This window comes from Populus nigra, chromosome 1 (assembly GCF_951802175.1).
Source record: "Populus nigra chromosome 1, ddPopNigr1.1, whole genome shotgun sequence".
NCBI classification, from domain to species: Eukaryota; Viridiplantae; Streptophyta; class Magnoliopsida; order Malpighiales; family Salicaceae; genus Populus; species Populus nigra.
The window spans coordinates 37,053,913-37,079,815 of record NC_084852.1 but is presented as its reverse complement, the minus strand read 5'-3'; the positions used below and the strand labels follow the sequence as shown (position 1 = coordinate 37,079,815).

The window sequence follows — 25,903 nt, the reverse complement described above, 5'->3', positions numbered from 1 at the left end:
TTTGAAAATAAAATTCATCATACCAATTAAGGATGCAAAAATATAGATCAAAGCACATTCTGTAATCCCATGCCCTGGCAGGACAAAATTGCAGCGAGGGCATCAGAAAATGCTATAGCCTGAAATAATTGGTACAAAAACTGAAACATTGTAGTCTCATTTTAGCATATCAAATGTGATACACAAATTTTCACAAAGTGAGAGAAATTCAGTTCTTACAATTCTCTGCAGTCATGGTACTCATTTGGAGAAGAAAAGGACCAGAGAATGACAGTATCCATGTTTTCTCATTTAAAAGTGGAGAGTCTGGGAAGCTTGTCCCTCAGATAATACAATCTTGCCCTCCTAACCTTCCTGTGCTTAATTACTTTTATCTCCTTGATATTTGGCGAGTAGCTGTGGTAGTAAAAGAACCCATTAATCATGTCACAACCGCTAATTATTGAACCAGGAAAATTATGAAGTAACATTAGATAAACACAGTCAAAAGAAAACTTCAAGATTTTGGTGTTATGAGGACAAGGAAATTTGTTAGAAGCATCTTGATCATGATCATGAATCTACATGCTTGGCATTGGCTTATCTCTTGGCATCAACAGGCTGGATGTGGAATGTGCCACAAAACAAAAGCAGGGGAGCTTCTAACTTAGTGCCACTACTGTTTTAAAAGCTCAATGATTGCGATTTTATGAATAGAAATCCCAAGTGAATATGTACTAAATCTTTCAGTAATGTTTATTTTATTGCAGATCACATAACAAGCTCATTAAAACCTTAACTATGAAAAAAAGATTAAAAAAAATACCTTCCAACTTTTACAGTGTCAAATATTCTTAGATTCATATAGCATTTCAAACAAAAATAAATGGTTTTATACACAGAATACTGAATAATAGTCAGCAGACATTGTAAAAATCAGTGCTCTCATCCAAATGAAAGACAGTAGTAGTGTAATCACAGGTTTCATCTAGGAGTTACACAGAAGTTATTCAACTAATAAGATCATCTACGCAAACCAAATGAATAGCCAACATAGAACTGTAAGACAAGTCAAAAGGAGTACTCACAGTGGGAATACGATCTCAACTCCTATACCAGCAATAATCCTCCGAATTCTAATAGTTGTGTGGATACCAGCATTCTGCTTAGATATGACAATGCCTTTGTAAATGGACAGTCTACGCCTATTTTCAGGAACTTCCTGTAAATCAACCACATAAAATCACACCTCAAAAGAATTTCATTTCACCACAAACCAAACATCAACAAGCTAATGCGAATAAGAACAACAATAGAAAGCAATTACCAATTTGATCTCCACTATATCCCCTGTCCTTATATCGGGAATCGGCCTTTCCATCTCCGAAGCCTCCACGGCTCTCTTATTCAAAATCTACTCAAATAAATCAATGAACAAAAAATTAAAAACTTAAAAGGTGATTGTTCTTAACATAATTACTCTAGAAGCAAACCCAGAACAGATAAAAGTAAGTACCCCAATTATATCTCCAAGCTTAACTCGAGGCTTTCTGGGTTCTTTCACAGCTCCTTCAACTTCAGCTTCAGCTTCAGCTTCAGCTTGAACTTCCTCTTCCTCACTCCCTTCTACAACTACTTCTTCCTCAACATTCTCAGTTTCTTCCACAACTTCTCCGCCTCCAGACTCCGACTCGGCTCTCGTTACAAAACTATTCCTCGCAAATTCCTTAAAAAATGCTTCAAGATTCGAACTTAATGAGGTTGAAGAAACCCTAGAGACTGAAAATCTACTAGAAGAAGCTGAGTTGGAAAGATAAGAGCTGCGATTGATTGTTGAAGAAAAACCTAATTTCTTCGGGACAGGAAATTGAGTAGGACTCCTGGGTATAACAGCAAGTGCCTGCAAACAGATACAAAAAAAAAAGTAAAAGAAAATTGTATACATATCGAAATGTTCGTGTGCGTAGGTTAAGGAGAGGGAGTACCTGAGGGAGAATTTTAGAGCCCATGTTTTGATAGGAAAAAATATAATAATATGGAAGGGAGAGGAAAATTAAAGAGAGGGCATGTTCTTGCCTTCTGCGGTTTTAGGTGGGAGGAGGAATGCCTTATCCGTTGAATAAGAAGAGGAAGAGGAAGGGAGGGAGGGAGGATGTGTCAGGTTGTTCTATCCCTTGCACACGTGTGACGTGTTTTATTTATTTGGTTTATTGGGCTTTATATTACGTCCATGGTGAGAGCCCGATCGGGCTCCAGATTTCATATATGGGCCGAATCTAAAGCTCCTTTGGGCCAATAAAAATTAGATTTATGAGTTCCATTTTCATGCGAGTGGATGAAGGAGTAATGTTATTGAAGCATCTAGTAGCTTCCTCGTAAATTGAAATGCTGGTGGCCTTGGCTCCAGCAGCATGAAAAGTATTTGATATTTTTCAAATTTACTGAACCCCAAATATATAGTATTTTCACTTACATTAAATGCACAATCTATCATGAAAATTATTTATAAATATTTTTTTTTATGAGCAAGAAAAAAGTACATTATAATTACCTGATAATTTCTCTCTCTCATAGCAAAAGTTGATATATAAAAAAGCTTTGATTGTTTCCATGTAAAGAAGATAACAAATGTCCAGACAACCCAGTTTTAAAATAAATCATATAAAAAATGATTTAGTATATTTCAGTTAACTTGATAAGTATATTTTTTACTCAATTATCTTATTCAAAACTTGATTTATTTTTAAAAATATTAAAATGATATTGATTTAATATTAAAATGATAAGATTTTAAATATATTCGAATCAAACTAGTTTAACATTTTTAATATTAATTTATATCGTACTCTTAATCGAGTTTGCTATCCTTGCCTTTAGGATTCTATTTTTATTTATTGAATAATTATATTGAGAGACATTTGCAAGAAAGATAAATAATAAAATTATCAATAAGATGTATTTCTTTAATTAAAACTAATGCATATCTTTATTATTTTAATGCAAACATGTTTTTTTTTTTAACTGTGAACATTATTTTTTAATAAAAACCTATTATGATCTAAAAAATAAATTAAAAAAAATCCAAATATCGTCTAAACATTTTGCATGTAACCAAAGGAAAAACAAGTGCTAAAACCATGTCAAAGACCCATCAAAATATATAAAGAACATAAATTTTATTTTTATTGAATATTCATATGCGATATTTTATTTCTTATTTATGCATGTTGGATATATAATAATTGAAAAAAATATTAACATTCCCATACAAATCTATAATATTATTTAATATCTTGGGGTGCAAGAAATTTTTTTTAACGAGTGTTGAGTTCAAGTAAGGTTTCTGAGTCCATTACAGATAAAAATAAATTCGAACCTAGATTCAAACATACTATGATGGGATATGATAGCCTAAACACATGAGGATGCTGAGGTGCATGTCTAGCACCAACATGCCCTGCATGAGTGTTTGCCTACTAGGATGCACTAGGCATCCATATGCCCATGTAAGGAGCATGGGCTCAAGCTCTTTACCTAAGCTTATGCTTTTTGGGAGTTGAGTTTGGGCTACCATGCTCAAATCCATCTTTTTAGTAGTTTTTAGGTTTTTTTTTATAAGATTTTTTTAAGTTTATTTTTAAGGATTTTTTAGGTTAATGTTATTTTTTTATTAATATGGATGTTTGGTCAGTTTGTGCGGACCTCGACTAATTTTATAGACTCCGAAATTAACGATTATGTAAGCCTCCAATGATAAGCAGTGGAGTCGAGTAACAAAACTAACAATACATTATTAAAAAAAAGGGAGAGAAATTATTTAATATATTGAAATAAATACTCTTAAATCTTGTATAAAAATAAAATTGATACTAATTTTTTTTATAATGATATTCATGTACGTATTATTTTTATCGTATCTAATAATAATTTTTGGAGAGAAGAAACATCAATGCCAAGGTGGTGTGCATTGCGTCAGGATTGCGGCTATAAAATGACAAATCCTATTTTAGGGGAGAGCCACATGCCACGCGGAAATAAGAAAGGTCCCGCGTAAGCAGATTAACTGCTTTCTAGGAGTTATGTCATCACGGTTGACTGCATCTGCGTGGCACTAAAAAGCGTATAATTCCAGTTTCGAATTCCCACCTCTCGCCACGTGCCCTCCGTTTCCTTCTGCCCTGTCCTGCCCTCCCGCCCTCCTTGCTCTCTCTTTCCTCTCCCGCCATTCTCTCCCTTCCTCTCATCTCTCACATAACATAACCCCTCTCTCGCTCCAACACCAGAACTTGAGGAAACCCTCATCCTCACACACTCTCCTGACTCTCGAACTTAATGAATTCAACAACTACAGATTGATATACGCTGGAAGCTGAAATTTCTTGAATTTGTTTTGGCTCTTCCCTCTCGACCATTCGTTGCTATCAAAACAAAATCTTATTTGTTTCTTGCTAGTAGGTGATTTTCTTGAGAATTTGATTCTGTTTCTCGTAATATACTTGCTATTGCTTTTATTCATGGCAATATCTGTTTTCTTTCTCGAAGAATGTGGTAGTATCTAGTATGTTCTGTCTTGATTTAGTGATTGGATAATCCTGCTTGTGAATTTAGAGATGGCTAATAATTTTGACGCAATGAGGAAAATCCCACCTGGGATTTGGCTTATAAGGAAAATAAGAGGCAAAGACTGTAGTCTTAAGACACATAGATACATGGTTTTGTTGGTTACTTTCATTGCATATACTAGTTACCATGCATCACGAAAGCCCAGTAGCATAGTCAAGAGTGCATTGGATCCTGAACCCAACAAGACCACAAATGTCTACCCTTGGCCAATTGGAAGTGTCTTTGTTAAAGATGAATTCTTGGGTGAAAACAAGGATAAGTTTGGATATAAAGGCTGGGAACCATTTAATGGGAAAGATGGGACAGAGAAATTGGGTTTGATTGATGTTGCATTTCTTGCTTGTTATTCTTTGGGAATGTTTGGTGCTGGCCATTTAGGTGATACATTGGATTTGAGGTTGTTTTTGACTTCTGGGATGATTGGTAGTGGAATTTTTGTGGGGTTATTTGGTATGGGATACTTTTGGAACATTCATGTTTTCGGGTTTTATTTGGTTATGCAAATGGTTGCTGGGTTGTTTCAAGCCACAGGTTGGCCTTCTGTTGTGGCTGTGATTGGTAATTGGTTTGGGAAAAGGAAGAGAGGGTTAATAATGGGTATTTGGAATGCACATACTTCAATTGGGAATATTACTGGCTCTCTTATTGCTGCAAGTGTTTTGGAGTACGGTTGGGGATGGTCTTTTATTGCTCCTGGCACATTTATTGCAATATCAGGGATATTGGTTTTCTTGTTTTTAGCTGCTTATCCTGAGGATATTGGATTTCCTTGCCCAAATGGCCCAGCAACAAGGGCAGAGGCAGTGCCTTGCGATGTAGAAGCTCAGACACAGAATGAAGGTACCGTGGAGGGGAAGAGTGCTCCCATCCGGGACAGATCTGGGGCTAGGAGAAGTGTTGGGCTTCTTGAAGCTTGCTTGATACCAGGAGTGATACCATTTTCATTTTGCCTGTTCTTCTCCAAGCTCGTGGCTTACACGTTTTTGTATTGGTTGCCGTTTTATTTGAGTCAGACAGGTATTATCTGGCATCCAATTTCTGCTATTAGAATTTTGTATTTCATTGGTTGCTAACCTTGTTTCTTGAATAAGATTTTGTTTGCTGGTTTGTGCTATATTGTTCTTGGATTTTGACTAGCAATACAGAAAGGATTGCAAGTTGCAGGGATTCACTAATTCGCTGCAATTAATCAAGCATCAAGCTAGCATGAAGGGCTCTTAGGGGCTAAGATCTCGTCGGTGAACTTAATGATTTTACTCAGTAGGGAGCACCTATTTCATCACTCAATCTGTTGAGTGTTTGATTATCTCCTTTTTGCTCAAATGAGATTTCCTCACTCTGCAGCTTTCACTTGAAATGATTTACCAAAGAAAGCAAAAAAAAAGGGGGGAAGGGGGTGGGGTTTATTTAACTAATGGAGGCTGTCAGAACAATTCCGGAAGCCTGGAACATGTTTTTGACAGTAGGTTGGGCAGTTGTGTGGCCTGTTTGAAACAATGCTGTTTGATGGATCACGTGAACAATTTGTGACTCATCTGTTTAATTCGTTCTCTGCAACTGTGACATCACACTTATCATATGTTGAAAACAAAGTTTTGATTAGTCCTTGATCAATTCTTATTGGAGCATTATGTAAGAGTTATGGTCATCATTTTATCTTCATTTAACTAAAATTTTGACTTTAAAGTTTAAATTAAAAATGTGCTGTATTCTGCAATTTCTTGTTGACATTTTAAATTCTAACTTGTCATCTGCTTTCGTACCAGTTTCACTTTACTATATCTGTTGACATGTTTATCAGTTAATTTTGAGGACTTGTCGCAAACAGTTAAATCTTGTTACATCATGATGCACATAGCTTTTTGGGGGGCTAGGCGTTGGCTTTAGGGGACCATTATAAAAAGTAGTTTCAAACTTCCAGTTGCAAGTTTGAAATAGTAATAGATTGTGGTACAATTGTTTGACTAATAAAAATTCCTAGTTCAGTCATGCAGGGGTTTTGAGAATGGTCATGTAGGCTCACTATAGAGCTGCTTTGCCACTTGTTACTAATAATGAGAAGTAGAACATGAGGTTAGCTAGGCTTGAGGGACGTAGATGAAACTCATCACTGAAATCCTTATATATCAAATAAGATCAAGCATATAATCCGCATAAGGATATTGTCACTGGAACAGAGCATTCACAGTAATTGGCGATGTTTACTTGTGAACACATACATTTTTCAAAATAAGTTTTTGCAAGCTGTCGGAAATCTTTACAAGATTATCCTGTTTTGTAGACTTAATAGTCCAAGTTTTTTTAACTGCAGAAATTGGTGGAGAATATATGTCTGTGAAGTCAGCTGGAAATCTCTCAACCCTGTTTGATGTGGGGGGCATTGTTGGTGGAATTCTTGCTGGCCATATATCTGATAAACTTAGAGCTCGGGCTATCACAGCAGCCAGTTTCATGTATGCTGCAATTCCTTCTATGCTTTTATACCGCTTATACGGGAATCTATCACGGACTGTGAACATTGTACTCATGATGATTGCTGGCTTATTCATAAATGGGCCATATGCACTTATCACAACTGCAGTATCTGCTGACCTTGGCACGCACAGTTCTCTTAGAGGGGATTCTCGAGCCCTGGCAACAGTGACTGCTATAATTGATGGTACTGGATCAATTGGTGCAGCTCTTGGTCCTCTTCTCACTGGGTTCCTTTCAACAAAAGGATGGGATACAGTTTTTGTGATGCTGATGCTCGGTGCTCTTATTGCGGGGCTTCTTTTATCACGTCAGGTTGTGGTTGAAATTAATGAGAAAACTTGTAAATCGATGCGTTCATCCAGTGGACAGCAAAGTTCTGAAGGTAATGCAATGAACTGACTGAGATAATCCCCCTCACAACACACACTGGCACAGACAGAGTACAGTTATATTACTTTTTATCTGAGTCCGTAAGGTTTATTTGAGTTAAATACTACTTACCTAGCAGAACCCAAGTTACATGAGAATGACAAAAACAAGAAAAAAAATAATAATAGAAAACTCATTCTTGAGGAAATTGCTCATGTGATAAATCGGCCAAAAATGAAGAAGGTCAACTGAGGTTCTGAATATGTCATGGTATAATGGTTTCTTCTATACAAGTACATCAAGTCTAAATAATCTGTGCTCTCCATTTGTTTTGCAGCTCCTCCATCTCAACCACTTCTAAGTGATCAAAGATGAAAATCAGGTATAGCCTCATGAAGCTCTTACAACACGAGTTAATCAAGAACAAAGTTAGAAGACAGGCTTATTAGAATACTCAATTATTTGTCTTAAATAATGGGCTCGAAGATATGTTTCTGTAAAATCTTGATAGATATGGATATGTTTCGTAGTGCTCTTTTTTCTGCAAGATGAATACTATTAATGAAGTGCATGCCTGGTATGTCTATTTTGGTTTGAAGGACCCTGAGTGTAAACTGACAAAAGATGGAATCCACTGTTTGTAAATTGTCGCCATTTATACAGAGCATCCTGTTAATTATCGTAACGTTGAACATATATGTTAAGGTGCATTCCTGTGAAATACGAGAGCAAGACAATACCTGCAATAGCTAGCAAGACATACTTGCAAGCACGTCTTTTTTGAAAGCACCAACTGAGACATATCCATCAACCTGAATCACGAGTCTTGGAATTATAAATAATCCCATCTTGCATTTATCTCATCAGATGTGTCTTACTGGGTTCAGAAAAAAAAATTCAATAAATCTCCCTCTTTTTTTTTTCTTCACTGGAGAAGAAACACAATGAAGTGAAGCTATAAACTTTAAAGCCATGATCAATTACGCTATAAAACAATTATTATGTCATTGTTTCTTATTTCTTTTGTAGGCTATTTCATTCAATTTTCGCTTTTATCTAAGTTCGTTTGTATAATTAATTATGAGTCAATATAGAAGAATTATAGCCCATAAAAAGGATAGTGATGCTAAATAGTATAATAAGAAAGAAAGTCTCAAATGATAAATTAAAATTTGGTAAATATTTTTGCACGTGCGAGAAATTAGCTCTGAAATTTCTCTAGATGGTTCTATTAACAGTGGGTTGCAGCTGTTGTCAATTCAGGCAGACTGACAATTGGCTAGTGTGATTAATAATTATGAGCGAGACAAGCTTCAGCCTCTATATGCGGGTATTTTATCATAAAAGTTTTTGGAAAATAAAACAATAATATATTTTTAAAAATAATTTTTAATATCATTAACATCTATTTTAATATAAAAAATTATTTAAAAAATAATCATTATTATACTACGAAGCATCCTTTTAATAGCTAATGAAAAAAGAAGAGATACAATGATGTGATAAGAATGAAGAAGAAAAAATGAAAGAAAGAAGGGATAACCCAGAACACACCCAGATTATGTTGATCGATTATTTAAGATAATATAGAACACAAAAATCATTTGAAGTCGACATTAAGGTTATGTGGGTGTATGTGTGGTACCGAGTCCTGACAGAGTTAATAGGATCAAATGATCCAGTTCGTTGACTTGTAATGAAGGTAGTGTTGACTTGTCTTCCGCAAATTATGGTTTCTAATTCAGTTTGTGTTTGAAATTCCACCAATACCATGTCCAACATTATCCACTTCACCTGTTCCTATGTCCTTTCATCGATCCACTATAAACCATCCATCAATATTTCATCTTTAGTGGCTGCAAATTAATGGTGTGTGTAGAATCATAAAGAAACAATGATGGAGTTGGGAGAGGGACTGTGCAAGCTGAAAAGGGTGGATTTTGAACAGGAGATTTCTGCAGCCCTTGATTTTATTTGTCGCCCTCAGATTGAGCTAGCTGCTTGTGAGTATTTCTTACATGTGAGCAGAAGAGATTGCTTCACGATTTTAGCATAATTGAAAAGGTTGATGTGGAAGGTGGAGATGATCTATGTTATAGCTTTTACATCTTCCTCTATGTATCTTCCTCCTCTGCAGCAGAGGAAAATGTTACATTAATATTAGCACATAACACTTCAACCATGAAAGAACCATTTAACAAAACATAGAATTTGGATCAATTCTACCCAACATAGATGGATGAAAAGGTTCATACGTAACGTTCATCATGGTTTTAATATGAGGCCAAGGCAAGAAAATAAAGGCAGTATTTTTACCTTCTTAAGTACATCTATTTTTTCCGTTTTCTGTCGTGTTTTGTTGCTATCTTTGTTTTCATTATTCCCTTTTGTTTCTTCAGTTTAGATGATACAATGTCAGGAATGAACATTGAAAGAAGATTTTTCATTGTTTTGCACTGGCATGTTTAGGTGCCCACTGGCTGTAAAACATGTTCTGCAATTTTTCTCACTACCTAATCCAAAGAATAAGGAAGCTATAACAGAAGCACCCGAAGCATACGAATCCGCTTAATCAACTGTTTTAGAATAATATGCTGAAGTAGCACTTTAAAAAGCATTCGAATCGGAAGTTGTTCTTTCAACATCCGCCTCAGATAAAACAGATGAGGGAGAAGGCCTTTGGCCTAATTCCCAGAATCGAATCGAAGCAGAGGAACATTCTCTTCCCAGAGGAGAAAAGAACCAGAAGAGGAAAAGTAGCCAACGAGCTCAGCCCTTACACGAGAAGTTCCAACCGTTGTTTTTTCTAAAGAGAAAGTCGAAGTTCCAGTCTCGGTTGCTCTCATATCATAGGCAATTGGGCAGTAGATCTACCATCCTAGGCATTAGAGCCCTCCCTGAAGGTCGTTCACATTCAACAATATGCTTCTTACTTTAGGAATAGTTGCTTGAGCAAGATTGGTGGCCTTTTCGAAGATGAGAGCAGAAAATGTGAAACAGTTTTTTTGCGAAAATCAGAGGGTTGTAGTTAAAACGATGTTATAATAAGAATGTCTGCCCCTTCTTAGCGCTGCCCACTAGCTGTAAAACGTGTTCCGCAATTTTTCTCACTTCATGCAAAGTTTAGTTCTTTTTCGTCATCTTTTTTAGCTTCAGTGTTATCTGCTTTGGTTGTTTGTATTTATTGCATTGTCGTTATTTTTAGGTTCAAAGGTAAATCATAATTATTGTTCTGTAACAGCTTTGTAAATTGATGTTGGTCATTCTGAAAGCATTGATCAACTTCAGCTTACCTTATTTTTTAATTATGCTTATCCTTTTCAGTATTTATGTTTTTGATTTGATGATTCAATCAAGCTTTTTAGATTTTTTTTTCAGCAAAGAAACATCTTTCTAATTTAAATCTGTCCAGCCATGCCAAAGCACCTCAAGCAAGCTCAAAGTTTGAAGGAAAAAATTATACAGACAACTATCAACTTCAAGTTCAGATAAACTGTCGTCTCTAGTCAAGCAACAATATTGTTAGAAACATTAAACATTTTAATGTTTTAAATGTCTAGAGTTTAAGATGTTTTAAGACACTTTAAAGGTAGAAACGTTTTTAAAAAATGAGTTGTTACTTTGTTATTCAATACATGGAATGTTACTTTACTATTCAATTATTTGTAATGTCTTTATAAGTCAATTCATTTTCATTCAATACCTGAACAGATAAACTTTTGTAAACTTCAAAGATCTTTGCTTTAAAGTCTATTTGTTCCAACAAGAGCTCTTAATCGGGCCTAATTGTGAGTATTAGAGAGAAGAGAGAAACAAGGGAGTGAAAGAGTGAGATATGGCTGCAGAATTAGGAAGTTTCATTCAGCCAGCCATTCCCAAGTTTGATGGTCATTATGACCATTGGTCAATGTTGATGGAAAATTTCCTCTGCTCGAAGGAATTTTAGAGTCTTATCGAAGAAGGAATTATAGTACCAGAAAATGATGGCTCGGGGTTAACAATAGCTCAAAGGAAGACGATGGAGGATCAGAAGCTAAAGGACTTAAAAGTCAAGAACTACCTATATCAGGCCATCAATCGAAACATTTTAGAGACAATCCTCATCAAAGACACAGCGAAACAAATTTGGGATGCCATGAAACTGAAGTATCAGGGGTCAACTCGAGTAAAGCGAGCTCAATTGCAAGCCTTAAGGAGAACTTTTGAATTCTTGCAGATGAAGGAAGGGGAAGGGGTAGATGAGTATTTTGCTCGAACCCTTATGATTATCAATAAGATGAAGATACATGGTGAAAAAATGGATCAAGTGGTCATCATTGAGAAGATTTTGAGATTTATGACCTCAAAGTTTGATTATGTTGTATATTCAATAGAAGAATCCAACAATTTGGAAACTTTAACAATCGATGAACTACAGAGCAGTCTGTTAGTTCATGAACAAAGAATGAAGGGGCATGAACAAAGCAGTGAAGAGCAAGCATTGAATGTTACCTATTAGGATAAAGCTGGTGGTAGAGGAAGAGGACGTGGAATGTTCAGAGGTAGAGGAAGAGGTCGAGGGAGGTAGAAGTTCAACAAAGCACTGGTTGAGTGCAATAAATGCCACAAGCTAGGGCATTTTCAATATGAATGTCCTAGCTGGGAGAAGGCTGCAAACTATGCAGAGGCAGATAAAAACAAAGGAGGTTCTTTTGATGGCTCATGTTGAACCCAACGATGCAATGAGGGAAAGAGTTTGGTTTCTTGCCTCAGGCTACTTAAACCACATGTAAGGAAATAAACAGTGGTTTGTGGACTTTAATGAACAATTTCGGCATTCAGTAAAGCTAGGGAATAATTCAAGGATGCTACTAATGGGAAGGGGAAACATCTAAAGATTAGAGGAATAATTAAGGTAGTGACCAATGTGTTTTATATTCCTGAGCTTACAAATAATTTGCCGAGTGTTGGTTAGTTACTAGAGAAGGGGCTAACCATTCTGATTCAAGATGGAGCGTGCATAATTTATCATCCCATGAGAGATCTCATAGCACATATTTAGATGACAACGAATAGTATGTTCGTCTTGCTCATCAATACAAAAATGTAAAGCTTAAACTATCTTCAAGTCACAACCGAAGATACCACTGATCTCTAGCATTGAAGTATGGTCATCTAAACAACAATAACCTTAGAATCTTGCATTACAAGCAACTTGTGAAAGGGTTGTCAAAACTCAAAGTTGTGAAAAGGGTGTGTACTATTTGCAACATCGGAAAGCAACATCGTGAAACTATACCAAAGAAAAGTCGGTGGAGAGCTTTGCAAAAACTGTAGTTAATACATGATGGCATTTGCGGTCCCATCACACCAAGCTCAAATAGCAACAAGAAGTACATTTTGAGTTTTATTGATGACTATAGTAGGAAGAATTGAGTTTACTTTATGTCTGAAAAGAGTGAAGCTTTTATATATTTTAAAGATTTTAAATGTCTTGTTAGGAGGAAGTAAGAAGTGATATACATTATTTAAGAACTAATCGAGGTGGTGAATTCACTTCGTATGAATTTAACAATTTTTATAAATCTCATGGCATTAGAAGACAGCTTACAACAGCGTACACACCTTAGTAGAATGAGGTTGCAGAGTGTAAGAACAAAACAATCATGAATATGGTTTGATGCTTACTGACAGAGATGCAAATGCCCAAGGTGTTCTGGCCAGAAATGGCTCGATGGACAATACATGTGTTAAACAGAAGTCCTACAGTAATGATAAAAAGCAAGACCCTAAAAGAGTGCTAGAGTGGAATCAAGCCAACTATGGATTACTTTCGGGTTTAGGGATGCATTGACAATGTTTATGTACCGGATACTAAGAGATCAAAGTTGGATGATAAAAGTTACAAATATGTGCTTCTCGGGTATAGTGACGAGTCCAAAGCTTATAGGTTGTTTGATCTCATTGCCAAGAAGATTGTAATTAGCAGAGATGTTATGTTCGATGAAGGTGAAAGCTGGAACTGGGGAAGGAGTGAAGAAGAGGTGAAGCTTGATGTACTTGACTGGGGAGATGATGATCATGATCTTAGTGACTTGGATGAGGATGAAGAAAGTACAGAAGCTAACCAAGATGAATCATCTCCTCAAGGTGCAGAAAGTAACCAAGATGAATCATCTACTCAAACTAATTCATATGGAGGTAATGGAGAAAGTTTATTTTCATCTAATCCATCTAGTCTAAGAGTTAGAAAAGCACCCAGTTGGATGCAAGATTATAAAAGGAGAGAGGGTTTATCAAAAGAGGAAGATTTACAGAATCTTGCTTTGTTCACTTCACAAGAAGACCCAACTTGCTATGAAGAGGCTGCGAAGAGTGAGAAGTAGAGGAATATGATGGATTTAGAGATTGAAGCTACTGTGAAAAATAAAACTTTTGAATTGGTAAATCTACCAGTTGGAGCAAAGATGATTGATGTTGAGTGGTTATATAAAACTAAGATTAATGAAAATAAGGAGGTTGATAAATTCAAAGCTCATTTAGTGGCAAAAGGTTATGCTCATGAACATAAAATAGACTATAATGAGGTGTTTGCTCTAGTGGCATGGTGGGATACAATTCACATTTGGCTTTGGTTGTGCAGAAAAGTTGGTTGGCATTTCAGCAGGATGTAAAAAGTGCATTCTTGCACGAAGAATTGAAGGAAGTTGTTTTCATTGAGTAGCCGCAAGGATATGACCAAAAGGCAAAGAAGATAAGGTTTTCAAGCTCAAAAGGGCTTTATATAGTCTAAAACAGGCCCCTCGAGTCTGAAACAATAAGATTGAGAAATATTTTTTCAATGAAGGTTTTGAAAGATGCAGTCATGAGTCTATTTTGTTTGTCAAAACAAAAACGGGAGGTAATATTTTAATTATAAGTCCCTATGTAGATGACTTAATCTTTACTAGTAATGATGCATGCTTGATTGAGGAGTTTAAGTGTTCAATGAAGTCTGAGTTTGAGATGACGGATTTAGGAAAGATGAGATATTTCTTAAGTGTTGAAGTTCTGCAAAGTTTGAATGGTATTCATTTGTGTTAGAAGAAATATACCAGTATTTAGACAAAGAAAGTATTCAATCATTTCAGCCCTTCTCAAAGTAAGTGTATTATTGTGTTTTGTGATAACTCGTTTGCTATTAAGTTGTCTAAAAACCCATTTTTACATGGAAGGAACAAACATATAGATTTGAAGTTTCATTTTTTGCGTAATCTCACAATGGATGGAGTGGTTGAGTTGAAGTATTGTGGTACCAATGAGCAGCTTGCAGACATTATAACCAAGCCTTTGAAGCTGGAGAGTTTTGTGAAGCTTTGAGAGCTACTAGGAATGAAGTTTCTGGTTGAGGTAAACTGTTTGCTTTTGGCAATTTCAGTTTAGGGGAGGAAATATTAGAAACATTAAACGTTTTAATGTTTTAAATGTCTAGAGTTTTGTGCCCAACTCTTTAAGAGGATCCTATTGAGCAAGTGAATATGACATGTGGTTTTCCTGAACAACAACAAAGGAAGTATGATCCCTATTTAAAAATGTATAACCTAGGATGAAGGGGTCACTCCAATCTTAACTATCAGAATCCACAAATAAATCAACCCGCAACTAAAAATTACCCAAGTTGCCAGGAATATAAGTAGTCATAGCCCCATAAGCAACAACTAGGCCAAACTTCTGATTCTGGTATGTTTTTAAAAGATATTGTTAAGTCTCTTGCTACTAATACTTTGTAGTTTTCGCAAGAGACGAAACACTTTCAACAAGGGGTAAGGGACAATATTTAAAGTTTGACAATTAGATAGGCTAGATAACAACTGCAATTAGTCGGCTAAAGGTGCAAAGTTCAGGAAAATTACCCTTTAAAATGGTAGTAAATCCAAGAGAAAATGCAAGTGTAATCGTTTTGAGATTCTAGTAAAGGTAGCCCTTTCCTCGTCGAAGTAAGAAAAGAAGAAAAATATCTTTGCATACAGGAATATTTCCAATGACAATGCCATACCTAAGCATAAGTTTCCGCCTCTTTCTAATTATAAATTAGTACATTTTTCCTCATGTTCTAGTATAATCTAGAAAAGATGAGTAAGATAAAGATCTATATGAAACTTTTTATAAATACGATGTAAATATTCCACTTTTAGATGTTATTAAACAAGTACCTCGTTATGCTAATTTTTTAAAAGAATTGTGTACAATTAAGAGGAAATAGAAACTTAAAAGATGTAAAAAAGTGAGAGTAGGGGAGAATATTTCTGCAGTTATTCAAAGAGAACTCCATGTGACGTGCAAAGATCCAGGTATGTTTACTATCCTTTGTACAATAGGTGATGCTAGCTTTGAGAAGGCCATGATAGATTTATAGGCTTCTATCAATGTCCTGCCATACTTTATATATGTTTTTTTAAAACTTGAACCTTTGAATAAAAATGGTGTTGTCATTCAATTGGTTGATAGATTTATTGTATATGATCCTAAGAGTGTAGTTAAGGATGTTCTCGTGCAAGTTAATGAATTGGTTTTTCCTACTGAGTTCTGTGTGATTAATATGGAGAAGGATGATCAAAATGCTCTTATTTTGATAAAAAGACTATTCTTAAAAACATTCAAGACTAAGATAAATGTTCATAGCGGCACATTTATCATGGAATTTGATGGTGAAATTGTTAAGTTTTATAGTTATGATTTCATGAAATATCCCAGTGATGATAATCTTGTTTATTCTATTAATGTGATCGATTCGTTAGAGCAAGAAGTTTTCATAATATGTAATGAGTTTTGAAGAGCTTAGTTGTTCTTTATTGACGGCGTTGCAACCTTGGTGATTTTGGAAAAGTGAATTTGAGTTTTGTTTAAAGACGAGTAAAAAATGTGGGGGAATTTGATGAGAATGCAAAATGTAATATTTTTCTCCCTTAATGTTTTAGTTTTTTATACTTATTTGTTTTTTAAATGTATTCATTATTTTTATATTTTGATTTAGAATGCAATTGAAGGCATTAAGTGAAAAATGAAGTTAATTGAACAATTTTGGATAGTTTCGGCATTACCTTGTAATATGGGAATAACTCTCTGATTCGAGCTTTGATAGATATGATTCAAGATGTTATGCAAGGCTATAAAAAAGCTCCACAACTTTCATTTTCAGGTTCTGAGATATACTAGTTGTATCAAGGTCGAATTCAAGCTTGAAATTGTTGTACCTGCTTTGCTGAACGTTACTTACATTCTAAGATACCAATTAACACAATGTACAGTGTTAGGCCTCAAACTCTAAAGCTTTACAGTCCTAAATTGTAGAGAAAGACACTACAGTTATCATGCACTAAGGTTATAGTCTTTATTTATATAGAAAACTCTAAAAAATAAAAGTCTATATTTCACAAATTCCTTTATGAGAAGTAACCTACAAGCTATTTAAATACAAGGAAAACGTTTGAAATAGTAAAATCTTAATTATATTGAAAGTCATAATTTAACTAGGAAAAAGAAATTACAAAACAGTAATCGTAGGTCCTAATTTGGGTCCGAAAACAAAAATCCTAGTTTTCATTAGACAATCTAGCAAAATTTCATCTTGATACAACAAATGAATTAAGAATTATGTCTATTTTTATTAAGCTGTACATTGAAGTTATTCATAAACAGGAAAACGTTAAAAAGTTAAGGGAAGTTAAGAAAAATAACCAAGATAGTGCACGAGTTAAAAAAAACAGTTGAGTTAATTTGGCCTAGAATCAAGAAAATCTCATTCTGGATGAATGTTCAAACCTGTTGTTTTCAAGGCATCATATTTTCAAAGGAAGGCAAACAACATGAACAGCTCCCGCACTCTTGATCAAACATTAATCTCCAGAACAAGGGAAGAATTAAGGATTAAATTATACAAACATTATGTAATTAATTCATATCAATCTAAAAATAGAGATTAACTGTGACACAACAATATATGCAATGTCATTACAGATGCACGCTTCCGAATTTGAATGAAGCAGAAAGAAAAAAAGACATCCACACTGGGTTAAACCAAAGCTTACTTAAAACTCCTTTCCTTCAGGGATTGTAACTATAACGTTGATATCAGAGGAAGTATTCCCATTAGGAGATGGAATTGCTACTACAAGTCCATCAGCCACCGATCCAATCCAACAAGAAACATGAACGGGTTCGTTGCCATCTTGGAAAGCTAGTTCTTTGATCCCTGAATCATCCAAACTCGAAGAGTTGACTTGAGTGCTCAGGTTTAGATGAGGCTTGAGAAGCTCATTTTTCTTGCAATTTTGGACCCTTATAACGTTAGAAGATTCTTTCACAAACAAAGAAAACCCTGCTGACATTTCACTGCCCAGTTCGCGCTCTGCCTTCTCAATGCAAAGTGATGCAGCCCTCTTGAACAATTCGTTCTTCGCACCCTCAATCTCGGTATCGCCTGAGATCTTGAATATCTTTGTTTGCCCACTGCGTTCGCCAGGCGTGGGGCTAATAGTGCTATTAGGAGATAGGCTAGTGTTTTTGAGATTGGGGAGGTAGAATATGGGCATCTTGAGAGCATCATTGATGGACAGTAAATTCTTCTGAATACTTGCCCACCTCATGAGGAAGTTGTCCATGATTAAAAGGTCTGCCAAAAGAAGACTAGAGCTAATCCCAATTGAGTACCCACCACACTGGAAGTTAGTGACCTGAAAAGGGAAAAAACACCCTTATGTTCTGCTACGCACCATTTTTCTACATAAGCATGAAATTATTTATATCCTCTGACATCAACGTGTTTAATCAAGATAGTTGACTACAAATTACTACTTGACTCACCTGAACATGGAGCAGTGGAGAGAATTGGGGATTCTTTTCATCAATATCCTTCCATATGACGAGTTCAGCTTCTAATTTTTCCCTTTCTTCCAAACCAAGAAACTCTCGCAAAGTCATTGTAATCTTTGCCTCAACAAGTCTAGCTCCGCTATCATTTGACACCATCTCTAGTTCTCCATTACCATCTTCACCTCTCCATAGCCGTCCACTAAGCATCGGTTGGTCACTCAATGCCCTCCCTAGGGACTCCTTAATCCATCCGGCAACTAGCCAACCGGAATCCTCCTCCCCGGCCTTATTGTAGTAAAGGACTATGTTTAGGCACCCCCGGAAAATATTTGAGCCAACAGGGTCCTTCACTGACACCAGGCATATCTCCCTTGGATCAGTCACCGAGGAGGGTGACACTGTTTGCACAGCTTCAATTTGTACCTCAGGTGCAAACTCACGAGCGACCTGGGTCATTGCCATCTTCTGTACGTAGCACGAGGAGAAGCTGAAAATCGGTGTGCTATATATCTCTAGGGAGCTGGGATATATATAAAGTTTTCTTTCCAGCCCATTACTGAAAATGACTCTTAATCTTAATTCATGTGTGTTGGTTTTAGGCGTGATCCTCCATGTCTGAGAAATTTAAAATAAATTAACAAAGTACGAGTGATTGTGATTGGCCGTTGTAATTCAATTTAATAAAAAGACTGTCAACTTTCAATTGGCTGAATTTTTTAGCTTAAAGCGGACTGGTTTGCTGGTATACCTAACTACTCTGATCAGGAGTTGCAAGTAGAAAAAGGTTTCTTGCAGTCTTTACTTGCACAGAATTTGGTAACCAAAAATAGAAACCATGCTTCAATTTATTTATCAATATTCTATGATTTTGTTAAAATTAAGATTATAAAATTGTTAATTATATTCTAAATTGACCACCTATTAATTGTAACAAAAAAAAGAGAGAGTTAAATATTAACCACCTGCATTTCAATACAATATTGCAGGGTAATAATTACATTATATATATTACAATCACATTTCAATAAAACTAAAACTATACACAACTTTAGTGTAGATTTTAGATACAGTTTATTTCTTCTTAGTTTCACTCTCACAAGTTATGTTGATATCATTTTATGCAAAGGATTTCTTTCTTTTTATACGGACTCGCCTTCGCTTGTGTAAAGTATTGAAAAAAATCTTAAAATTAAATTAAGATTAATTGAAGGAAAAAATGGGTAGCGAAGATCGGTGGCAAAATTCTAGTTCATTGAAGGAAAGATGTAATCAAAATAAAATAGTACTACAATCAACAACTACAACCTATCATTGAATTTGCTCTTAAGATTTTGCGTGCAGCTGTGAAAAAAATTGTACGTAATCTTGCCCATGCTTTTAAGTTTCAATTTGCTCTTAGTTGCACTTGAGGGTCTAGCTCAGTGGTCAACCGTGTGATTTATTCCGCTCCCGTTTCGAGTTTGATCCTCTATGTGCACGCCTGTCATCCCCGCGATGCCTTACCTGCTTACTGGACTTGCAGGATGTTCAGTGGACCGTGGAGAATAGTCGTGGTGCGCGCAAGCTGACCCGGACACCCCACGATAATAAAAAAATAATAATAAAAGATAAATAAGTTCACGCAAGTGGACGTCTCTCAAAATTTAATTTCTGTCAGGTGTCTTGTATTTTCTTTCAACTGTATTGTATCGGTGCCTTCTTTGTACGCAGAAGAAGCTGGACATGTCGAGTTAAATCCTGGTATTTATGCTGAGTTTGTTAATGTGCATGGTATCGTATATATGTTCTATTCTCGTGTTTTGGCTTCTTTCCGAGCATACCTTGTCAATTTCTTCTTTATAAATTGAAAGAGAAGGACACTTTTGGAGTGTTTTGTAATATGGTTGAAAAATGCTTTTCAAAAATTTTAAAATTTTAAATTTTTTTTGCTTAAAATTAATATATTTTTGATATTTTTAGATCATTTTGATATGCTGATGTTAAAAATATGTGTTTTTTTAAAAAAATATTATTTTATTGTATTTTAAAATAAAAAAACACTTTGAAAAACTATAGCTATCACATTTTCAAACACCCTTTTCGTGTCTACAGTCGAGGTCCGATTTTAAAGCACTATTTGGTATTGCATTCCAAACAGGAAATGAGTAAAATTTGAGATTTTTTTATATAAAATTAATTTTTTTTATTTTTTTTCCATTTATGTACTCATATTAAAAATATTATTTTAATGTATTTTCAAGTAAAAATATTTCAAAAAGCAATCATCATAACACTCTTAAACACCGTAAAAATAAGTTATTGTGCTTAGTATGTCTTTGATTTGCAAGAAAATAGATTCCTAAATATAATTTTTTTAAGCATATTTCTTTAATATATATATATATATATAGTGGTTATGGAGTGATGGTAACATGATTAGGATTAATGGTGTCAAATATACCAACAATGCTAGCGACAATGGTGTTAATTGTGATAAATAAATTATTGTTACAATGCAACATTAATGAAGGTGAAGGTGAAGGTGAAGGTGAAGGTGAAGATGGGGGGGAGACTGGTGGTGGTTGCGATAATGAGAATTGTTGTATTGGTGGTTGATGTGACAACAAAATAATGATGTTAATAAAGATGGTGAGAGAAATGATAGTATAGGAATTAAACTATATGTTATTTGGAATTACACATAATTATAATAATAATAATGGTAATTAATATTGTGACAGTGATGCTTGAAATTATTACAAGATAGTAATCGTGAATGTTACATGTTAGCAGGTAAAGGAAAATATTTTCCTTTCTCTCGTGAAGTTAAAATATTTTCATAATTCATGCAATTTTAAGTGTTTTTTATGGTTAAAAAACATGATTTGCTTGTATGTTAAATTTAGCTAACAATATTTTATCTTGAATTAAGGGGAAAAAATAGTATACAAAACGAGTCCCTCCTGCGAGTCATGCAAATAAAAAAAAGAAAAATTAATTTATTTAGTAGGTGGGTCAGTAGTAAGAGTTTGAGATCAATGAATTTGTTTCTTTTGTGATCTCAGGTTCGAGTCACGTAATTACTAATATTGATGGTCACTAGAGATTTACCTGGTTGTTAACTTCAAGACCAGTAAGGATTACTCAAGATGCACGTAAGTTAACCTGAATATTTCACGTGAATAAAAAAAGAGAGAGAGAGAAATTAAAACATTGATATCAAGTTGAAAAACAAGACAAAAACTCTTAATGAAAAAAATTGAATTATAATTTTTAACATATATTGTAGATTGTTTTTTATGAAACTAATCGAAAGCTTAATTATAACACAAGCTTTTATTTAAGATGCATATTAAATATTTCTTGATGAGATGAAAACGCAAGAAAACTATCGATCGGCCCATATCAATTCCTACCATATTTTCTTCTTCATGGTTTTTAAATACTATTATAAGCTTTTAAGATTGTGATAGATTTTTATTTAATAAACAATATTTACAATAAAAAAGCATGCTTTCATTCAAATAACTGAGATATGATTTTGTTAAAATTAAGATTATAAAATTGCCAATTATATTCTAAATCGAACACCTATTAATTGTAAAAAAAAAAGAGAGAGTTAAATATTAACCACCTACATTTCAATACAATATTACTGGGTAATAATTACATTATATATATTACAATTACATTTCGATAAAAGTAAAACTATATACAATTTTAGCGTAGATTTTAGATATAGTTTACTGTTTAGGGAATAATAACATGTTATTTTTTATTATCAAACTTTATTTCTTTTGAGTTTCACTCTCACAAGTACTTATGTTAATATCATTTTATGCATAGGATTTCTTTCTCCTCATATGAATTCGCGTGCGTAAAGTATATATTGAAAAAATCTTAAAATTAAATTAAAAATAAATTTCATAAAATAGAGTTTGGTTTTATATTCTTGACATCTCGTAGGTATATTGATGCTGAAGTAGTGATTACCTTATAAAACAGGGACCAACAAAGCTAAATATAGAATTTAATTGGTCCTAGATTATGGTTGATGACCCATAAATGCTCATCGTGGTAACAATTATACCTTCTACTTGGAATCCAAGTAGAGGTGTTGTGCCTACTTTTCTCGCTTTGTTTGGCTTAGTTTCTTCTATAAAATGGAGTTGTCCAGAATGGGGGTGATGAAGATTTTTCCATAAATTTTTTAAATATTTTTATATTATTTTGATGTGTTGATATAAAAAATAATTCTTAAAAAATAAAAAAATATATATTATTTGATGCATTTCTAAGTAAAAAATATTTTAAAAATAATAATTACCATACTCTCAAACACTTCAAAATCCAAGCTGAATATGTTGTGCCCGGGGTAGTGTTTGATTTGCAAGAAAATATATTCCTAAATATAATGTTTTAAGAATATATATATGGTTATGAAGTGATGGTAACATGATTAGGACTAATTAATGTGTGATACTGGTGGCAATGGTGAAGTGGTGGTGTTAATTGTGATAAGGAAATGATTGTTACCGGGCAACAACATATATAATAGCAGCAATAATGATGGTGAAGGTGAGACTGGTGGCTGTTGTGATAATGGAAATAATTAATGTTGTAATGGTGGTTAATTAATATTGTGATAATTAATAAAATAGTGATGTTACTGAAGGTGATGAGAGAGATGATCCTGATTATTAATTTTTGTTACTCCAGTAATGATAGTTATAATTATAATGGTAATTAATATTATAATAGCGGTGGTTGAAATTTTTGCGAGATAGTATTCGTGAATGTTACATGACATGTTAGTAGGTATAAGGAAAGTCTGGAGGGAATTAAAACATCGATATCGATATATATATATATATATATATATATATATATATATATATATATATATATATATATCAAGTTGAAAAAAAGACAAAAACTTTTAATGAAAAAGAACTGTGATGCCGCCATTGGACATGATATGTGGGGCCGAACAATATGTCTACATGTCACCATCAACATACAAGCACATGAAGAGGATACACCCTCTCTGTTTTGGGAATATAATAATAATTGTGTTTTAAAATATATATTAAAATAATATTTTTTATTTTTAAAAATTATTTTTAATATTGATATATCAAAATGATTTGAAAATATTTGAAAATATTAATTTTAAATAAATTTTTAAATTTTTAAAATATAAAAATAAACAAAAAATAATAATATATTATTGAGTTCAAGAGGGATGACAATAGCAATCAAGTTGTTTTTATTTTTTGGTAAGAAATGGTGGATGATTAGCTGTTAACTAAATGAGATCCTACTATCTTACAAAACATCGTTAATTCCTACCATGTTTTCCATTTTCTAGTCCTTTATTTTTTTTTATTATTATTATTATTTAATTTCATTCTTACACGCTGTATTTATTAGAGATTAAACTTAATAATTTATTATGATTAATTTTTTGATGGATTATAATGGTGTAAAATAAATCTTAATATTAGACTGATATTTGATTCGAAAACCACTTTAATTGTTTGTGAAAAATAAAAAATGAGGAGATCATAATTAACAATGAGGCAAAAAAAGATGGTTTTCTCTTTTTTGTTACTGTTCCTACAATGTTTAACTCTTTTTTTTATTCTAATATCAATTTTTTTTATTTTATTCTTAAATATTAGGTTGATAAGGGATTGAATTTGATAATTTTTTTGATTTAATTTCTACAAGGTTATTGCAATGCAAAAAAAATCTCAATACTAGGTTGATGTTTAATTTTGAAAAAACAAATGGTTTAACTATTTTAGAAAAATAAAAAACGAAGAGATCAAAATTGATAATAAAGCAAAAAAGGAGGGCTTTTTATATTTTATCATGATTAATTATCCAACGCCTTTAAAAAAAATTGTTCATGGGATTTCATATTTGACCCCTTTAGTTTTAAACTTTTATGTTTTGATATAAAATTTTATTTTGTTTATTTTTTAGTTCTTGAATTTGAAAAAGAAAAGTGAGAAACGTTGAAAAATAGTAAATGAGAGGAAAAAAAATCCGTTACCCAGATTTTATGAACTCAAAAAAAAATAAAGTTGGTGTCAAAGTGTTTCTTTTAATAAAAAGAGAGTCATTGAGGTATTTTTTTTGTAACTTCTATATTATTAGAAACTGTAGATTAGGGTTGAAGATGGGTCTTAATTCATTGACCCATGCACCTTACCCCTTTCTATATTTGTTTTTTTCTATTTTTGGATTTTCATTAACATGCAATATAAAAAAGAAAAAAAAACAAGCTTAACATAATATTAAAGTTATTGTCTAAATTTTTTCATGGTTCTTGAATAATATTATAAGTTTTTATGGGAGGATTAACAATTATTTTTTAATTAATGTGTATCTACATGCAAAAATAAAAGGTAAAACATTTCTCAAGAGTATTCAATGAGAATAAAATTACTTTTTAAAAAAAAATTGAGTAATTTTTATATTATTTATCACATTTATTTTTTATCCTTGCTTTTAAGATTATGATAGATTTTTGATGGGCTTAGCTAAGGTTAATAACAATTCTATAAAAAATATTCACGTGCGAACCATTATTTAAGTTAAAAAAAAAACTAAAAATGTGTAGCATATTTGTTATACTATTATTACCATTATTACCATGTAGTCTCTCACATTTCATTGTTAATTAGAGTAATTTTTTTTTTTATCATCAAACTTTTTTTTCTTATCATTTTGTGTTTATTTTTAGGTGTTTTTTCATTGATGTTCTCTAATCTTTACATGTCCTTGTAGGCCACACATGTGACCTTTTCTTTAAAAATCTCCAAGGCCTAAAGATTGTCAATTCCGTTCCGTTTCGTTTGGAATGGCTGAAACGTTCCATACCAATTCAAAAAATAGAACAAAACGAAACAAATTTCATCTCATTTTAAATCTCGGTCCGTTCCGGATTTTTCGGCTAAATTCCACCCGAAACGTTCCTGTTTCATTCCACATGTTCCGTTCTACTCTTAAAAAGTCATTGAATCAAATTGAACCTTGTTCAATTTAATTAATTAAACCACTAAATTATAAAAAGTTCATTTTCATTACAATTTTCAATAACAATGATATTAATAATAATATTGAAAATTATTATTACTATTTTCATTAACAATGATATTAATTTTTTAAAATTAGATTTATCACTAATATATATGGTTTATATTCATGTTGTTTTTTTATGTTTATACTTTGTAGGAATTTGAGCAAAACAAAGGATGCTTTAGATTCCATTAGCCTTGATAACATTAACCTAACTTTATATTTAAAATATTTGTGTTAAAACATTTTACTTTCATAATATTTTGATATTTTGTTTAAGTTGAATTACTTTAAGTTAAATTTAAGATCTATTTAATCTTGACTATTTAGAAATATTTTAAATTTTAAAATTATATTTGTTTGACATTGTGTTTGTATTGCATAATTTATAATTAATTTATCTTGAATTTGAATTATGTTTGTTGAATATATATATATATATATATATATATATATATATTTGAATTATGTTTGTTGAATATATATATATATATATATATATATATATATTCAACAAACATAATTCAAATTCAAGATATATGAACAGTACAATCCTGAA

The 25,903-nt window shown here is 33.1% G+C and overlaps 3 protein-coding genes across 4 annotated transcripts; 1 reads left to right on the top strand and 2 right to left on the bottom strand.

Moving 5' to 3' along the window:
• Positions 1-2,148, bottom strand: LOC133681033 (large ribosomal subunit protein bL19c). Of its 2 annotated transcripts, XR_009836412.1 has the most exons (6): positions 1,965-2,148; positions 1,496-1,879; positions 1,307-1,393; positions 1,068-1,201; positions 220-396; positions 1-74 (listed from the first exon to the last, which is right to left on the bottom strand). XR_009836412.1 is itself a non-coding variant. In XM_062104119.1 (5 exons), the coding sequence occupies exons 1-5, from the start codon at positions 1,986-1,988 to the stop codon at positions 288-290; spliced, it is 738 nt and encodes a 245-aa protein (XP_061960103.1). In that variant the 5' UTR covers positions 1,989-2,148; the 3' UTR covers positions 1-287. The 2 variants fall into 2 exon arrangements, 1 of the variants encoding a protein (XP_061960103.1); XM_062104119.1 differs by having other exon boundaries at positions 1-396.
• Positions 2,149-4,154: 2,006 nt separating this feature from the next.
• Positions 4,155-8,044, top strand: LOC133703618 (putative glycerol-3-phosphate transporter 4). The gene is made up of 3 exons (XM_062128241.1): positions 4,155-5,619; positions 6,914-7,459; positions 7,784-8,044. The coding sequence occupies exons 1-3, from the start codon at positions 4,590-4,592 to the stop codon at positions 7,819-7,821; spliced, it is 1,614 nt and encodes a 537-aa protein (XP_061984225.1). The 5' UTR covers positions 4,155-4,589; the 3' UTR covers positions 7,822-8,044.
• A 9,292-nt stretch (positions 8,045-17,336) lies between these two features.
• Positions 17,337-18,875, bottom strand: LOC133696413 (anthranilate N-benzoyltransferase protein 3-like). The gene is made up of 2 exons (XM_062118606.1): positions 18,268-18,875; positions 17,337-18,137 (listed from the first exon to the last, which is right to left on the bottom strand). The coding sequence occupies exons 1-2, from the start codon at positions 18,736-18,738 to the stop codon at positions 17,493-17,495; spliced, it is 1,116 nt and encodes a 371-aa protein (XP_061974590.1). The 5' UTR covers positions 18,739-18,875; the 3' UTR covers positions 17,337-17,492.
• Positions 18,876-25,903: the final 7,028 nt, after the last annotated feature.

Excerpts from the sequence above, each read along its gene's own strand:
- LOC133703618 (XM_062128241.1), top strand. The coding sequence starts at position 4,590 with ATGGCTAATAATTTTGACGCAATGAGGAAAATCCCACCTGGGATTTGG. Across the intron at positions 5,620-6,913 it reads GTTTTATTTGAGTCAGACAG|AAATTGGTGGAGAATATATG; the intron begins GTATTATCTGGC and ends TTTTAACTGCAG. Across the intron at positions 7,460-7,783 it reads TGGACAGCAAAGTTCTGAAG|CTCCTCCATCTCAACCACTT; the intron begins GTAATGCAATGA and ends TTTGTTTTGCAG.
- LOC133681033 (XM_062104119.1), bottom strand. The coding sequence starts at position 1,988 with ATGGGCTCTAAAATTCTCCCTCAG. Across the intron at positions 1,880-1,964 it reads GCTCTAAAATTCTCCCTCAG|GCACTTGCTGTTATACCCAG; the intron begins GTACTCCCTCTC and ends ATCTGTTTGCAG. Across the intron at positions 1,202-1,306 it reads ATATAGTGGAGATCAAATTG|GAAGTTCCTGAAAATAGGCG; the intron begins GTAATTGCTTTC and ends GTTGATTTACAG.
- LOC133696413 (XM_062118606.1), bottom strand. The coding sequence starts at position 18,738 with ATGGCAATGACCCAGGTCGCTCGTGAGTTTGCACCTGAGGTACAAATT. Across the intron at positions 18,138-18,267 it reads CTCCACTGCTCCATGTTCAG|GTCACTAACTTCCAGTGTGG; the intron begins GTGAGTCAAGTA and ends TTCCCTTTTCAG.